The sequence below is a fragment of the Maniola jurtina genome, chromosome 10 (assembly GCF_905333055.1).
Source record: "Maniola jurtina chromosome 10, ilManJurt1.1, whole genome shotgun sequence".
NCBI classification, from domain to species: Eukaryota; Metazoa; Arthropoda; class Insecta; order Lepidoptera; family Nymphalidae; genus Maniola; species Maniola jurtina.
Genome location: NC_060038.1, coordinates 12,863,297 through 12,881,985, shown reverse-complemented (window position 1 = coordinate 12,881,985; position 18,689 = coordinate 12,863,297). Strand labels below are relative to the sequence as shown.

Below are 18,689 nucleotides of genomic sequence, written 5' to 3'. Positions count from 1 at the left end.
ACATATGATTGCGAACAAAATTATGTTAGAAGTTATAGAACGATTGTTCCTAGTACGTAATATAATATTGCATAATATATGTATGCACTGTGTTCTTAAAACTCAATAAAGTGTACTATTTCAAAGGGATTGTTTCATTCATTTTTACATACATTTTATCTTTAACTAAATCTATTAATTATAAAAGTAGGTAGGTATACCTATATACGATCAGTACTATTTTCTCAGCTCTAATAATTGGGCACTCCATTGTAGCATTGCATGTAAATGTAACAGGAATTACAAGTATAATCAATCATATTTATATTAATTGTAATATATCAAATATTATAATTACAAACACAATTATAATGTAATATTGTAATAAAATTACATTATAAGTAATATCTGTAAAATCTATTGAACAGTTAAAATTTTAGGTCAAATAGTGGTGTCAATCAACGGTTTGGAGTTCTATCTTCTGGATGGTTACACATATAGCAAAAACCACATATTCCCAGATGGTGGGATACGATACGCATGCCGTAACAGACTCTCTAAAAAATGCCAGGCCTTTGTTCGTTTATCTAAACATAATACTGTTTTAAGATGTAATACTGAACATAACCATCAACCGGCAGGATACACTTTTACAAAAGATGGATATTTTGTTAAGACGTGAATATATATGAATAAATGCTTTACACTCCCCTAATCTTTCGTTTTTGACTTTTTATAGAATTTTTGTTTTGGAAGAGAATCGTGGATCATTTTTCTATGTAGGTATCATGGGTGGCTAAAATTTTAATTTTTATACTAAGTTATTATACTGATTGATTTGTGAGGAGTTCCGTCTTCCATCTGTGAAACTATTGATCAGATCTTCATATGTACTAGATACCAAAGTGACTGTACAACCTTTGTAAAGAAAAAATATTGTCGAAATTAGTTCAGATTGACAGAGATATGAAGTAACATCGACAAAAAAATCTCTTCTATCAACGCATAGCTCAAACTACTGAACAGATCGGGCTGAAATTTGGCATGTAGATAGCTATTTTGACGTAGACGCCCTAAATTTGAAGCAAAAGGGTATTTGAAAATTAAACCCCTAATAGGGTAAAATAGAGGTTTGAAATTTGTGTAGTCCACGCGGACGAAGTCACGGGCATAAGCTAGTAGTAGGTACATCCAAAGTGTTCGCTAAGCTGTGATTGTCGCTTACAGGCACAGCTCAGTTTGTTAAGACACACCACGGCACACAGTTATTGCTCCTGAACGCATACACATTTAGTAAACACACGGCCAAGTTTCGTGGCGGGAAATTCAAGTACTCTTGCAGCAACAAAGCTTCCAAAGGGTGTACGGCGTATGTGTTTGTGAAAGATGGCCAGATCGTCTCAAGCGACGTTGTGCATAATCATAATCCACCGCCATACGTCGTCACTGAAGACGGAACTTATGTTAAGACGAGCACAAAATTTTAAATGTTTCATTAAGTTTTTTTCAGGTAGGTTAGTATTTTTTACAGTATAGAAGTTTTAGCCTTAGTTTGCCTAGAGTTGAATTAAAAAAAATGGCTGCTGTCTTAAAAAAAGCGCGTTTATTTGAAAAAGTCATTTCGGGAACGGTCATTTAGGAAACGTTCCCGTACTTGACGGAGAGTTCTCCAAATGATGATGACGTTCCCGAGATGACTATTTAATTACTAAAGTGATATCTATTATAACTATCGGTTAATTAATTTAGTGTGTGTTTTGCTAACATAACTTTTAAAAAATGTTTCATTTTTTTTAGCAATATGGAGTCTCATTAGGCCGGAAAAAATAAAAAAACTTCCGAAAAAGCAACTTAAAAAAAATACTTCGGCTTACTTGCACCAACGAGAGAAAGCTAATGCCAGAAAACGGAAATTTTTAGATAAGATGACAGATGAAGAAAGGGAGATTAAAAGGGCTAAGGATAGAGCGTATTATCAACAAAAAAAAGCTGAAAAGAAAGTTAAAAACATTGCTCAGGTGACTCAGAGAGAACAGCGAAAGCAGAGAAAAAAGTGGAAAGAAGCATCAAAAAAATACCGAGAAAAGAAAAAGAAATTATCAAGTATAGTAAATAATACTCCGCCACATTCCGATGATGGTTTAGCTGGTACGCCTTCAGTAAGAAGAACAGTGGGGAAGAAAAATTGTGCGGAAGGATAGAGCCAAAACATACCGGAAAATAAAGCAACAGGATAAAATAATTGCTAAAATTCAACGTAAATAAGAAACTTTAAAGAAAAGACTGAGAAGTAAAGAAAAAACCGGCCGTGTGAAAAATCTTGTACCAGTAGAAAGCTAAATTATTCCTGAGTGACATAATAGGCTATATTTTATTTTCAAAAAATTAGAGATCCCTAAAAAAATGTAATAAGCTACCCGTGTGAAGCCGGGGTGGGGTGTGTTTAAGCGGCTTGTGTTTAATAAAGAAACTAACTATGTTTCTCCTTTTTTGAGATATACAGGCAAGCCCACCTCAAATAATAAATCTGCCATCATCAAGACCTTATATAATCTAAAAGCAACATAAAGCCAGATAACGGAATATAAGAATAATATACTTACCTACGTTTATTATTCACTAGCTGATACCCGCGACTTCGTTCGCGTGGATGTAGGTTTTTAAAATTCCCGTGGGAACTCTTTGATTTTCCGGGATAAAAAGTAGCCTATGTGCTAATCCAGGGTATTATCTATCTCTATTCTAAATTTCAGCCCAATCCGTCCAGTAGTTTTTGCGTGAAGGAGTAACAAACATACACACACACACACACACACACACACACACACACACACACCCATACAAACTTTCTGCTTTATAATATTAGTGTGATGTGATTTCAAGATGCCGAACCCGAAGGGTGCCAATAGGAGTAAGCCATAAGCCATAGCTATTTCTAGGCCTCCGCTGTCCGTCCGTCTGCTCGTCCGTATGTCTGTCTCTCTGTCAGCGGGCTATATCTCATAAACCGTTATAGGTAGATAGCTGACATTTTATCAGATTGTCTATTTCTATTGCCGCTGTAACAACAAATAATAAAAATTTCAAAGTGGCGATCATGCAAGTTAAAAGAAATTAAAAGCGCAATCAGCATTGGTCGGTGTGATGATACGGAACTCTTCGTGTGCGAGTCCTTCTCGCACTTGACCAATTATTTTATTTCTTACTTACTTAAAAGAATCATCAGAAATAGAAGCTTCGTTCTGATCTAGCTACGTAGCTCAATCCTCATTACAATTTTTTTTAATTAACTTTTTTATTTTGTTTTGCCAGTCAAACTTATTCGACTGATATCAGGGAAACAGCTGCTCATGATTCACGGCTTCACATTCCACAAAGCAGGTGTGAAGAGGAAGGGGAGAAGGAAGTGGCAATGTTCGTTCAAAATGAAGGGGTGCCAAGCCAACTGCATCTTGGATGAAGAGAACGGGGTACTTCATGACGTGAACAACAATCATTGCCACGAACCGCCACAGTTTAAAGAAATCGACGGTTACCATTACAAGGTGTAACCTGCGTAATCCCTACCAATAAGTAATTTATTACATATTTAATAGACATTTTTAACCCCCGACCCAAAAAGAGGGGTGTTATAAGTTTGACATGTGTATCAGTGTATCTGTGTATCTGTCTGTGGCATCGTAGCTCCTAAACGAATGAACCGATTTTAATTTAGTTTTTTTGTTTGTTTGAAAGGTGGCTTGATCGAGAGTGTTCTTAGTTATAGTCCAAGATAATCGGTTCAGCCGTTTGAAAGTTATCAGCTCTTTTCTAGTAACTGTAACATTCACTTGTCGGGGGTGTTATAAATTTTTAATTTACACTTGTACATATTAAACTATTGTGAGTGATTTCCATAATAAGTATGGAATGTAACGGCGATACTCATGTACTTTTTTAAAATAATAATAATTTATTTATTGAATTTTGAATTTTAGTAGATGTTTAAGCTCGAACAGTTTCGAATCCATCCAGGTTCCTTTTATACATCGATGCTTATAATAGACATTTCAATGTTTATTATTTTTTTCTTCAACTCGCTTAGAAAATTTCTTCATTATTTAAAAATCAAATAAGCACTTTGCTTTCATGTTATGTATTTCAATTTAAATGTATTAGACTTAAGTAGGTATATTATAATTGCTAACAAAGTTATGTAACAGTGTGAAATTATAGAACGATTGTTCCTAATATATAATGTACGAGTAGCATAATAGGTATGTTACACTGTGTTCTTAAAACTCAATAAATGTAATATTTCAATTAGTTTGTTTCATTCATTTTTACATATATTTTATCTTTAGCCAAATCTATTTATTATAAAAGTATATCACAAATACAAACAGTGTTATATCTTGTACGATGATACGGAACTCTTCGTGTGCAAGTCCGTCTCGCACTGGACCATACGATCTGATTTTATTTTTTTAATAATCTTATATTGTTTTGTCAGTCAAAATGATTCGACTGATATCAGGGAAGCAGCTGCTGATGATTCAGGGGTTCACCTTCCACAGAACAGGTGTGAAGAGGAAGGGGGGCAGGAGGTGGCAATGTTCGTTCAAAATGAAGGGCTGTCGAGCCAGCGGCATCATGGATGAAGAGAACGGGGTACTTCTCCATGTCAATAACAACCATTGCCATGAACCACCGCACTATAAATTAATTGACGGTTTCTATTACAAGTTTTAACGTGCGATTTAAAAAATAACCTTGAAACGAGAAAAAAAAATTAATGATCCCTACCAATATGTAAGTTATTACATTTTTTTAATAGACATTTCAATGTTTATACATTTTTCTCCTGCTTGGTCGGAAATTGCATCCTAGGCTGCCAGGAGGTCTGATTGCAGCAAGCGCTGATCTATAAATTTTAGAAATAGGATGGCAGTATGCCAGGCTAAGGTAGTAATTCTATAGGTAGGTAAGTATTGTTCACATTCGTGAGCTAAAGGAATTATATAACCAAACGATATTTTTATTTTCCTCACAAAAGAGCTCGGTAATGTCCCTGTGACACTTCACGTTTGTATTATGAGTAGAGCTCCAATCCAAAACTAATTTTATAAATCGTAATTTATAAATTATCTCTAACACAGGTGCACACTTCATAAAACTGATAAACGGATCAATATTACTGATGGTCGATAATTTCTCGTACCACAAAATCGCCGGAGTGAAATATGGAGGGGGGATCAGATGGCAATGCTCGTCCAGAAAGAAGTCAAAGTGTAATGCCTTCGTCGTACTTTCTGAAGATGCGGAAAACGTATACAGAATTAGTGGTATCCACAATCACAACCCTCCAGATTATATACGGACCTCACCAGGCTTGTATATAAAAAAATGATTCTATTTCTATTTTTAATTTCAGTGTATTGTGTGCATTTCGTTAGCTTTGTAATTTTTGAAGACGGAAAGTAAAATGATGTTACTAACAAAGGACCCTCTTTGACTTTATAAAGTACTATCGAATATCGATCTCTCTAAGTGATACTAGGCTGGGTATTTTTTATCTGAATATATGCCTATGTATGACGCTTTGATTCACTTGTTTGTCGGAGCATTCATGGGTCTTTGCATGCGACGCGGGGCCTAGGAAACTGAGCCGCGCGGGCTGCAATACTAATGGAGAGGTAGCTCCAGATCATCTTTCAGCAGATCTTCGTCGCTGGCACCGTCAATGTAGTCTAGGCATGCGGAACTAATGATGTCTAGTTCCAAGGATGATGGCGTTATCACAGGACAGAAGCCTGGACAGAACCGTTAGGACAGAATCTATCTATTGCCACATGTTTAATATTTTTTTTCTGCATGATAATAATAATGAATAATCGTCTTTAAAATTAACGGCTTACCTTACTTTCAAGCTTTGTAGTTTTCTCTTCCAGCTACATATTATGTCTGGGACATTCGAGCCGGGCATTTTCCTATTATGTACGAATCTCTAAAACGCATTTTAGCACGCTCTTCAGGTGTATGTACAAGTAAGTAATATTTAATTAAAGTTTAAAGTTACAATTTATTTACAGAAGCAGAATTCATAACGCTTATTACTGGAGTTACCTTGTTGCTAATCAACAAGTATTCCTATCACAAGATTGCAACAGCGAAGTACTGCGGAGGGTTCCGTTGGCGGTGCTCCTCTAAAAAGAGATGCAAATGTAAGGCTTTTGCGGTGCTGTCTGACGATGACGCTATCGTCCTCCGATTAGTCGGACCCCATAACCACGATCCTCCAGTTTACAGACGCAATCAAATGGGGTATTACGTGAAAGCATAAAATAGAAAAAATCAGGATAAATAAGAAACAAAAAAGAATAATGTTTATTTGAGACATTAATTACACAGTTTATACAAAATATGAGCAATATTCCACTCTTAACACAAGCTGAATGGCCTACTTGTTCGAGGTGTTGCACTGATGTACAAGACGATATTGCCCACATTTTGTATAAACTGTGGACTTAATGCCTCAAATAAACATTTTTCTTTTTTCTTTCTTATTTATATGGACCCCTCAGTCACAAACCTGAGCGGCTGAGCCACCAGATGCCCTAATGACCATCAAGTGACCATCTATAATAGAAATACGCACATACCTACTGTTAGATATTCTAGATGCATAAAAGAAACTAATGGGATAAATGCCGTTATACCATAAAAAACGAGAAACCGGAAGCGTTGGTATCCTTATGAGGTCAACATCCAGTTTCCTCGCACGAAACGTTTTTGTTCAACGCTCTGATACGAAGCTAAACTCTGGAACGCCCAGCCTTTCCGGCGTCCATGTTTCCTGTCACTTGTAACTTAAGTGCCTTTAAGGCAAGAGTGAATACTTGAAGACTGAATACTAGGCAAGCGCGCTCCGATTTAGATCTACTCATTTATTTCCATACGGCATGATTGTCATCAAGCGCAAAATGTTAATGAAAACTTTACAGTTTACTTCGACTGAATAAACGAAACTGTGTCAATCAATTTAAAATGTATTAATCTGATGTATTTTTTTGTAAATATTAATAAGTAAAGTTAATATTGTAAAATAAAATGGATTTATGATGCGGAATCAATCATGAAAATACTTAATATATTTTGCAAGCGACGCTTTATTTTTCTTAATTCCCGAAAATAACCAGTTAGTAGGGCAAAATGGTGAGTCATTCATGAGGACCCGAAGATGTAAAAAATAAGGATCTGTCTGATATTTTTAACTGCCGATCACCAAGACTGAGATTTATAGATGCAAACCGAATTTGCTTAGATTTAAAGCAGAGCTAAAAAGAGACACATTTATGTAGAGATATTAATCTGTCTCGTTTCAACTCTTGTTAAGTCTGAGCAAAGTCAGAGTGCACTGTATAGATCTCACGTTAAGAGCCCTCCCACAATACTTACTTGTGGTAAGACGACGCATCGCAAGGACGACGTCGCAACTTTTGATGCCAAATTCCCATGCGTTTTCCATTCCCATGCGTTGTGCGTTGATGTAAAATTTTGTAAGGCCATGTCGCAAGTAGGTATTGTGAAAGGGCCCTAAGAGCGGGGGCACACGATGCGTTGCGGCGGCGGTGCCGGAGCGGTGTCGCTGCGTCGTTTTACATAGAAATATCTGTGGAATGTCACACGATGCGCTCCGGCGCCGCACGGGACTTGCAACCACCGAGACGAGGCGGGGAGGGGTGAATGCGTTGCGACGTCGGAGCGGCACCGCTCAGCAGTTGTTTACGAATACATGCGTATATTATTGTGGTGTAAACGAACGCTGCTACGGCGCCGCTGCGACATAAGAACGTTACGGCGCCGCATCGCACCGTGTGCCCCCAGCCTCAGTTGATAGGAGTTAAACTATTAAAAATTATTTGTAAACAAAATCAAGTTATTCCAGATACAAAATTCATTCCCCTAACAAATGGAAAGAGACTGCTTATGGTTGACGGATATACATTCCATAAAGGTGGTGGTCACATCAGGTGTTTTGGTGGCGTCAAATGGAGATGCTCAGCCTCTAAGAAGAAATGTAACGCTTATGTAGCCGTGTCAGACTGTGAGAACTATATCATCAAGTACAGGGCGGACCACGTCGATCATGACCGGCCGGTGTATAAAGTTGGCAAAAGTGGCGTTTATATTAAAGTGGCTTAGCGGTTGTCTCGCCATCACTCGCTCCATACATACCTGTAGTTATACCACATAATATGTACTTAGTACGCGAAGTTATAGTACGCGACAGGTCAAGATGGTCATAGGGGTGTGAGGCGGGGAAACGCTCCGCACACCCGCATGACACCCGCGCTAACACGGTGCGGGATAACGCGGGTGACGTGCGGGTGTGCAGCACGTCCTCCGCGCCTCCTACCCTGATGACCATCTTGACCTGTCGCGTACTATAACTTATAAGTACATGTTATGTGGTATAGACAACTAGATAATGATGACGCGGTGAAAATGAGTTTTTTTACACTAGTTTAGTTTAACGAAATGTTACGGTTTTTAATTCGATAATAGTTTATATTATATACAATTTCTTATATTTGTGTTGATTTATTTCTATCCTTTTTAAAAATGCGAAATATCTTTTTATTAATTTGCGGATCTGTGACTCGATTTCAGCTTTCAGAAAGCATTAGTTCCCAGACTAGCAGAAGTAGTTATTTTCTTAAGGTAATTGCTATTTGACAAATCGCAAAAATGCTGTACTTTGAAGTAAATTGTTTATTTTTCTAAAGCATTAACAGCTATTAAATACATGCAATTAAAAACTTCAGTTTGTGAAGATTATAAGGGCCTTTTTTAATTTAGTATACATTATCCCAATAATAAAAAAAAACCAAGTTGAAAACATTGCTGTTCGCAACTTGTTCTGTAAAAGTTTTCTTTAACATCTTGATACTTTGAAGCCAACCTCCAGAAAATGATATGTTTAGGTTTAGCAATCAATTTTAACTGTTAGTTTTATACTAAATGTTTTTCGTTTCTTAAATAATCTAAAACTAACCAAAAAACTTCCTGTGCTATTTATTTTCTTGCAGGCGCTCTATGGAATTCAGTGTCCACTGGACTGTCATGGCGGAAGGACTGTGCGCGTCATTTCGTCGCAAAATATTATTTAAAATGAATATAAGCTTATTATTTTTGAATGAAAGTTGTGTTTATAATCGTTGAAAAATAAAATAGGGATTTTTTCATTTCTAAATGAAGCCTGCTTATATACTAAATTTTATTCTAAAGTTACGGTTTTACCAGGTAAATACTCGGAGGTTGTCATAGATTATGATGACAGATAGTAAGTGTTCTAAATAGGTATTATACCTATGTTAGGAGATAGCGCGCCTCGTTCCGGGTGCCGTGTTCCGAAATGGATTTCGTAGTAGTGCAAGTTTGGTGCAAGCCCCACATGACGGAGGGGTATGCGTCAGGCATTTCCTGTGTACAAAAAAAAGACCTATATTTCGGATCCATATTTCATCACTGACAATATGCACTATTCAAAGACTGTTCTTCAAGCATTGAGGAATTTTGGACAGAGACATCTCGAAGGTTCCCGAAGGCTGCCTGAGTTAGATTTGTCGGCTAGCTAGCTTTTTTCGAAATTGGACTTACTTAGCTGGATTGTGTGTTAGAGATTTCTTATGAGATATTATATGTACATAATATAACCATCATAAGGAAGCTCAGATTCATGCTGCGGGCAATGGGGAGAGCCTAAAGGTTGGAACGCCATTTCGGCGGCCGTGTTTCCTGCCATATATACCATAGATACCTGCAAGCCAAGAGTGAATAGGCATCTTCCAGGTAAGCGTGCTCCAACTTGGACCTCATCATTGCTTTCTTTAAAGCATGATTGTCGTCAAGCGCAAGCGCAAAGATTCAGGCGGCGCAAACCCGTAGCATGTGGAAGACCCTATTAAAGACCTATGTTCACTGTGGACGTCTGTCGGTTGATGTTGATGATTATGTCTTTAGTGCAAGTAGTTCAGTAGTTTCAGAGTTTATCGATAACAAACAAACAAACCTTTCCTCTTCATAATATATGTACTTAGTAGCGCAAACTTGGAAAAAATCTCGTGGAAACTCTTTGATTTTCCGAGATAAATGTCATTTTACCTGGCAGCCCTAATCAATTTTATCACTGATAATAATAACTAATTCATAACCGTTAAAACTAAGAGTCAAAATCTCGTTTTTCTAGTCGAGTTCCGTAGGCTCTTTGAACCCACCGCATTATTATCCCAAGAAAACCTACCATTAGATGTAGGAATAATGGAAAGAGGTCACAACCCTCAGCAATAAAGAATACGATGCGGAGAGAGATGTCACTCTCAAGGTCTTTAAATGTATCCATGCAAAAAACCACGTCGACTGGTTGCTCCGTTGCAGCGTGATTGAATATTAAACCAACAAACACACTTTCGCATTTGAAATATGGCCAGTGATTATAAGAAACAGTTTAAATCTCTCTCTGCTCTCCGAGAGACGTTAGGCAAAGTGAACACGAATTATGACACTTCTGTGTTCTTATACAAGCTTAGGTCTCTCAATTTTGTCAATTAATGTCAAATTTCTTTCTCAGATCAAAACCTAGTAAGTGGTTTAAATTCAAGAGAAGTTTAGGCCGTAGTCTTCAACAAGAAACTCGGCGGTTGCTCTTTTCAAAGATTTGATATACAATATTAAATTGCTTAAAACGCACATAACTGAAAAGTTAGTAGTGCGTGATTCCAGGATCGAACCCCCGACCTTCGATTAGGAGGCGGACGTTCTAACCACTAGGCTATGACAGTTTTTAAATTAAAGGGGTTTAAATATTTTAGTGTGAAGACTGGCCTACACATTTATTCATTAGATGTGCATCACTTTCTTTTTTAGGGTTCCGTACCTCAAAATGAAAAACGGAGCTCTTAAAGGATCACTTCGTTGTCTGTCCATTTGTCCGTCCGTCCGTCAAGAAAACCTATACAGTACTTCCCGTTGATCTAGAATCACGAAATTTGTTCTCGGATTTATTCCTTTACTTGGGCTATGAGAGTTGAGACCTATCTACCTGCCCATAATTCTAGGTTAACGGGAAATACCCTATCGGTTTTCTTGACAGACACGACAGACGGACAGACGGACAGAAAGACAGACAACAAAGTGATCCTATAAGGGTCCCGTGTTTCCTTTTGAGATATGGAACCTTAAAAACATTATGTAAGTATGCAAAGTATTTCCCTTGCAAGCCATATTTAACAGTTGACATGTAGAGGTCATTGACTTTTCCTATCTTACTTTTAAGTTTTAATGCATCATTAAGTATTTACTGTTTTGACATGATATTTAGATAATGGGTGATATTTATTTTATTTTATCTAATTCCTTTGAAAAACTTAGTAAGGCGCATTAATCTATAAAAAACCTAGCCAGTTCATAGACTTACTATGTTTTAAAATGGTCAAAGCGACTTACTAGCTTTTAATTTTACTTTAATGTGGGTGTCCTTACAATACAACGGGACATACTATGAAAGTTAGGCTTATGACATAAAACGATTTTCGGAAAAATGACATTTACTTTGTTTTGATATGGGGCGGTCGATATAATTAGGTACTAGGGTAAAGGCTCAAGTAAATGAACAGATTGGACGTTTTTACATGTATTAAGAGCTGGAATAAAAAACCGGCTGATATACCTTTTTTAAATATTTTCTTACAAATTCTTACACTTTTTTCAATTTCAATTTCAAAACCGTGTTCCGTTCAAACCGTTCAAAAGTGCGTGTGCGTGCGTCCATGTGTGTGTGTGAGTGTGTGTGAGTATATACTTGTCTGTATGTTTGTACGAGTGTTTGTTAGTGTGGTATTGCGTTGTATAACCACATGAGTAGCGAACAGAGTCAAAGCTTCATACAAGCGCGCTACGATAGGTACACTACTACAAGCTTGAGGCGCGTGTGTGCGTGAGCACAGGCGCTACGTCGCGTACGGAGAGAAATCGGTTTATACCGGCTCGGCCTGTGCTCAAGCTCAGGGGCTGCAGTACACGTCGCGCGTCGTGTTTTCATTTAATTTAATGTTAATGATAATAATTTAAATAGTGTTTAAAATCTATTTTCTTGAACTGTCATAGATTTTGTTCAAAATCAATATCTGAGGATCCCTAGGATCACAAAACAGGATATTGTTACCAAATTTAAAAAAATCGACGCCATTTTGAAATTCTTTGTTAATTGACCGATTTCGTTCAAAATCGATATTTAGAGCTCCCTGGGATCACAAAATAAGAAACTGTTACCAAAATTTAAAAAAGTCGACGCCATTTTGAAATTCTTTGTAAATTGACCGATTTCGTTCAAAATCGATATTTAGAGCTCCCTGGGATCACGAAATAAGAAACTGTTACCAAAATTTAAAAAAGTCGACGCCATTTTGAAATTCTTTGTTAATTGACCGATTTCGTTCAAAATCGATATTTAGAGCTCCCTGGGATCACGAAATAAGAAACTGTTACCAAAATTTAAAAAAGTCGACGCCATTTTGAAATTCTTTGTAAATTGACCGATTTCGTTCAAAATCGATATTTAGAGCTCCCTGGGATCACGAAATAAGAAACTGTTACCAAAATTTAAAAAAGTCGACGCCATTTTGAAATTCTTTGTTAATTGACCGATTTCGTTCAAAATCGATATTTAGAGCTCCCTGGGATCACGAAATAAGAAACTGTTACCAAAATTTAAAAAAGTCGACGCCATTTTGAAATTCTTTGTTAATTGACTGATTTCGTTCAAAATCGATATTTAGAGCTCCCTGGGATCACGAAATAAGAAACTGTTACCAAAATTTAAAAAAGTTGACGCCATTTTGAAATTCTTTGTTAATTGACCGATTTCGTTCAAAATCGATATTTAGAGCTCCCTGCGATCACAAAATAAGAAACTGTTACCAAAATTTAAAAAAGTCGACGCCATTTTGAAATTCTTTGTTAATTGACCGATTTCGTTCAAAATCGATATTTAGAGCTCCCTGGGATCACAAAATAAGAAACTGTTATCAAAATTTAAAAAAGTCGACGCCATTTTGAAATTCTTTGTTAATTGACCGATTTCGTTCAAAATCGATATTTAGAGCTCCCTGCGATCACAAAATAAGAAACTGTTACCAAAATTTAAAAAAGTCGACGCCATTTTGAAATTCTTTGTTAATTGACCGATTTCGTTCAAAATCGATATTTAGAGCTCCCTGGGATCACAAAATAAGAAACTGTTACCAAAATTTAAAAAAGTCGACGCCATTTTGAAATTCTTTGTTAATTGACCGATTTTGTTCAAAATCGATATTTAGAGCTCCCTGGGATCACAAAATAGGAACCTGTAACCAAAATTTAAAAAAGTTGGCACCATTTATAATTCTTTCTAAATTGACTGATTTCGTTCAAAATCGATATTTAGATCTATCGATCGATATTTAAAGATCGATATTTAAACTAGGCAATCACAACAAAAACAAACTTTACCATCTTGTTGAACAAATAACTATTGTTAATTAAATTGTATCCTCCAGTGCCAGCCCTACCAAAATAGTTATAAATTTTGCTCGCTTCTTAGAAGCTTTGCCTCTGTTTGCTACTCTATGGTATAACACCATGTTAGTAAATCTTAGTATATTTTTAACCGACTTTAAAAAAAGGAAGAGGTTCTGAATTCGTTGGTATCTTTTTTTTTATGTATGTTCCCCGATTACTCAAAGACGCCTGGACCGATTTGGATTTTTTTTTTGTTTGATAGGGTATACTTTGCAAGTGGTCCCATATAAATTTGGTAAAGATCTGATGAATATCTTTGAAGATGGAGAACAGAACTCCTCAATGGATAAGAGCAAATTCAATTTTTTTTTTAATGTATGTTCACCGATTGCTCAAAGACGCCTGGACCGATCTGGATTTTTTTTTTTTTGAAAAGCTAGGTATACTTTGCAGGTGGTCCCATATAAATTTGATGAAGTTCTGATGAATATCTTCTGAGATGGAGAACAGAACTCCTCAATGGATAAGAGCAAATTGCTCGCGATCAGTGTAATTGCTTAGTAAACAGTAGGGTTTTAGCTGGGCATGGCATATTATTATAGTACAGTGGGGCCACTAAAAATTTTGAAATAAAAAATTTTCAAAATAAAAATAAAACCGACTTCAAAAACCACAATAACTTAAATTATTTTTTACTTTTTAGTGTTTGTGATTTTGAAGTCGGTTTTATTTTTCTTTTGAATTTTTTTTATATTTATTCTGGTATTCTGCTTTCTTGGATATGGATCCCTCTTGGGTATCCCCATTTCTCTCTGTCTTTGGTACTATCAAGCTAATTTTCTCTCGCGATTTGCACAATAGCATTAGACCAACGCGTCTTCGGTCTACCTACCTGTCTTTCTTTCATCTGTAAAAATCGATACAATATGACCATTTGCATTTCAGTTTTAGGGCATGTCTCAAGGTGTCTGTAGGCTTTGTCTTTTTTCTTATGTCTTCAATTCTCACTTTGAATATTTTTTGCTTAATTTATGCACCTTGCCATCGCCCTTTAGCAAGTCACTATTTCTTTTTATATTCTTTGTCTGGACCCATGTTTGGCTGGCATAGGTAAGGCATGGCAGGATGCATGTATCTATAACGGATCTTTTAAGATGTACTGGGTAAGCTCCTTTCATTCTTTCCTTTTGTGCCCAGTAAAACAAGCATACTCGGGCTACTTTGAGAACCCATTAGCAGCTAACAGCAAGGCCTGGACTCAAATTTTTATATGTGGAAGCTGTATTTCCTCGTTGCGTTTATGAGCAAATAAGATTAGTTAACTACTTTTACTAAAAAAAAAATTTATAATTTGGCGCAAACCATCTAAACACCATGATGATTATTATTTCTGCATTGTGAATATTACCAGAAGAAACAGCAAAAAAAATTGTTCCAAGCGGCTCTATTGTAACTTGCAGTCTTCTAAAACAGGTTTTATTTATTATTATTATGTAAAATAGTTTTTGATTTATCGCGCAAAATGTAGAAAAAAATATACAATAAGTCAAAAACTGAAAATCTGACATTTTTTTTAAAATTCCAAGGCGAAAATATACTTAAGAATTTATTAATAGGAATCGAGAGTTTATGCACTAGATAGAGTTCGTTCATTCACTGAAATTCCCAGTTCATTTACTGGCAATTTATCCTTTTGTTAAATAAAATAATTTATAATAATTAATACCACGCATTTTTTTGCGTTTTTGATATTTAAATAATTTAAGAGTGTATACCTACTGTGTATAGACACAGATAAAAAAAAATATAAAAATTATATATAGAACGATTCTCATATATCTTAATTTTAGGTCAAAGTCAGGGTAGTCCTTATTCGTTCATGTACTGGATCTTTTACCCTCCTACGTCAAAATACTAAAAGTCCGCGTAAATTTCGCAGATTGAAATGTCTGCTTGATTAATTGTCAATAGAGGGTCATGACATGTCAAAATTGCTAGTTTGAAGGGGAAATCGTCAATGTCATTCGCATAGGTTTTCCTCTTAAATTACTTTCGCAATTTCAAAAAATCACAATCCTTGAAATAATATTTTCACTTTCGAAATAAAAAAAGAATGATTTTATACGAAATACATTGATTGCATATGATTTTGCATTGCATATAAACATTGATGAATAAACTTAATCCTTTTACCTTTGTTTCTTTTAAATTTATGTATTTCAATTAAATGATTTTCTAAGTTCCAACGTTATGATAAAGATAGGATAAAAAATGATATGGGTAGAGATACTTTACGAGGGTTATTCCTCCACACCCACCGGATGCGTAGTACTTTACGTAATTTGGAAATTATTATTTGAGACCAGTAGAAGTAACATGGAAAAGATGATATTTCACTGTTAATATCATATCTTTACTATCGCCTTTTCAGATAGTGAATCCGAAATAGAAGAGCCGCCAAAGATCCGAAAGGCTGGTAAAAAGTATATTTTCGTGAAAAAATTCACAAACGCTAAAGAAGCAGAAAAGTTTGTAAAATCTGAAAAAACATGGTCAGTCAGAATTTTACATAAAACGAAAGAAGGTACCAAGAAGTATTATCGTTGCAATCAGGTCAAAACTCGTGGGCCTCAGTGTGCTGCAAGTGTTTATTTGCTTTATGAAGCTAACTCAGATGCTGTGATCCTTTACCGCGCCGATTACGACCACGATCATGATATAATCGGTATTAGAACTAACTATAAAATAAGTCAAGATACTAAAGATTATATAAACAAGCTTGTCGCTCTACATTTGAAACCGAAGGCTATACTAAACAGTTTACATAAGATAAAAGGTATCACAGTACCTTCAAAAATGGAACTGAAGACATATTTATCTGGAATACACAGAAAAAACATATTAAATGCGAATCAGACTCGCATATGAAGTACTCCGCACCATCGTACAAAAAATCTCAAACCAATGTAATAAAATTTAACGCTCCACTGTACAACACTGCAAGTCAATGATGGACAGCGCCATCTTGATGTGATTTAGTAAACATAGTATTTGTTCGTTAACGCTATTTTTTTGTGACGTAACCACAAATTCACGGCTATCGGATTTATTCCTTTACTTGTGCTATAAGATATTGTTACCTGACTAATTTCGTGATTCTAGGTTATTCTAGGTTCTAAGTATATTCTATAGGTTTTGATTCCCTTGAATTGACTGACACGACAGAAAGACAACAATGTGATTCTATAAGGGTTTCTTTCTTTCTTTTCAAATCAAAATCACTTTTTGATGGTCACTTGTTGGATTAGTAAGATAACGATGTAGTGGTGATAAATTAATTACATAAACTTAAAACTAAAGTTACGAGGGTTCCAAACGCGCCCAGGTCTGAGAAGAGCCCACAAAAACTAATTTATTTATTTAAATTAAGTAATCTTCCATCGTTATGTTAAAGATATGATGGAAAATGATATGGGTAGAGATACTTTACGCAGGTTATTCCTCCACACCGACCGGATGCTTAGCACTTTACATGATTTCAAAATTAGGCGGGTTATTATTTGAGGCCAGTAGAAGTAGCATGGAAAATATGATATTTAGATTCACTGCTAATATCATATCTTTACTATCGCCCTTTCAGGTAGTGAATCCGAAGGAGAAAAGCCGTCAAAGTGCCGAAAGGCTGACAAAGAGTATATTTTCGTGAAGAAATTCGCAAACGCTAAAGAAGCAGAAAAGGTTGTGAGAGCTGAAAATACGTGGTCAGTCCGAAATTTATATAAAACGAAAGAAGGTACCAAAAAGTTTTATCGTTGCAATCAGGTCAAAACCCGTGGACCTCAGTGTGCTGCAATTCTTGGTTTGCTTTATGAAGCTAACTCAGATGCTGTGCTCCTGTATCGCTCCGCTTCCGATCACGATCACGATATCATCGGTACCAGAACTAACTATAAAACACTAGAAGAGACTAAAGAAGAGATAAACAAGCTAGTCGCTCTACATTTGAAACCGGAGGCTATACTAAACAGTTTACGCAAGATAAAAGGCATCACAATACCTTCAAAAGAGCAACTAAAAGAATATATTTTATATGAAATACATAAAACTACGCACTAAATTGAGAACCTCCTTTTTTGGAAGTCTATTAAAAAAATAGTAAGTAAATCATACCAAAGATTCTGTTGATAAGCTTAATAATATGTACCCTATGTAAATGAGAGTCCTAAACGTGTGTGACGGTTTTTGAATTTGTTATTTGGATAAAATGCCCAAAATCAATACTGAATGAAGATGTTTGTTAGCGCTCTATGTTAAGGTATATTCGAAGAATGTCGACAGCTGAAATCGTAGCCACCTGTTAGAATCAAAGCAGGCTTTTCGCGTTGACCAATCAGAAGACGTCTCGCAATCCATTGGCTGGCAAGTGACGCCATGTTGCATATAGCTACCTTCATTCATTCGAACGTTACATTCGTTTGTACATTCTAACATGTCCACATTTTAATGTCTGTAACCATTCGATTCTCAGCATTTGGCTGAGTAGCAAGTAGTTCTAGAAATTAGACACATCTAATTGTTTGCGAGTGTATAACCACGCTACAGTTGTTATATTATTAAACATATTTTAAAAGATGTCTAGATATATTCTTAACTTGTGTTATGGTGAACGAATACGGGATTAATATTGTTTATTATTATTAGTGTATCTGTTAATGTTAACTAGCATATTTACCATCGTATTCACTACATGTGAAGCAATAAAGACGTTTCAAATCTCAATGTCCATTGATCTTAAACTATTGCCCGATACTTCGTCCGCGTACCGCGGGAACTATCTTTTCCCGTGGATTTTCCAAAAAAAAATCATCGCGTCTACGAGTAAGCTCCACTCCATTCTGCAGATGTGCGTTGGTCCTAAGTCTTGTGATTTAAATGTAAACGTTTACGCGTGTTAAATATGTAATCGACAAATTTTGTTTACAGGTAAATTGGTCAGGAGAGTCAACGACGCTATCGGGATGGTGTACAAAGATTTTATGTTTTGCCCGCAATACAAGACCAGGAAAGGTTATAGATGGCGCTGCTACCAGCACGCCTCAGGCTGCACGGCGGCCATTCATGCTGACGAAAATAATATCATCATAAGACAATTCAATCTCGACAATCATAAT

General features: G+C 36.0%; 1 protein-coding gene and 1 long non-coding RNA gene across 2 annotated transcripts; both read left to right on the top strand.

The window, feature by feature from the left end:
* Nucleotides 1-1,174: 1,174 nt before the first annotated feature.
* On the top strand, nucleotides 1,175-2,281 carry LOC123869252. Its single transcript, XM_045912100.1, has 2 exons — nucleotides 1,175-1,489; nucleotides 1,777-2,281. Exons 1-2 carry the CDS (start codon nucleotides 1,366-1,368, stop codon nucleotides 2,178-2,180), a joined length of 528 nt encoding a protein of 175 aa, XP_045768056.1. The 5' UTR covers nucleotides 1,175-1,365; the 3' UTR covers nucleotides 2,181-2,281.
* A 4,038-nt stretch (nucleotides 2,282-6,319) lies between these two features.
* LOC123869259 lies at nucleotides 6,320-6,999 on the top strand. The gene is made up of 2 exons (XR_006796850.1): nucleotides 6,320-6,832; nucleotides 6,896-6,999. It is a non-coding gene; the product is annotated as an uncharacterized LOC123869259 (long non-coding RNA).
* The last annotated feature ends 11,690 nt before the right edge of the window (nucleotides 7,000-18,689 follow it).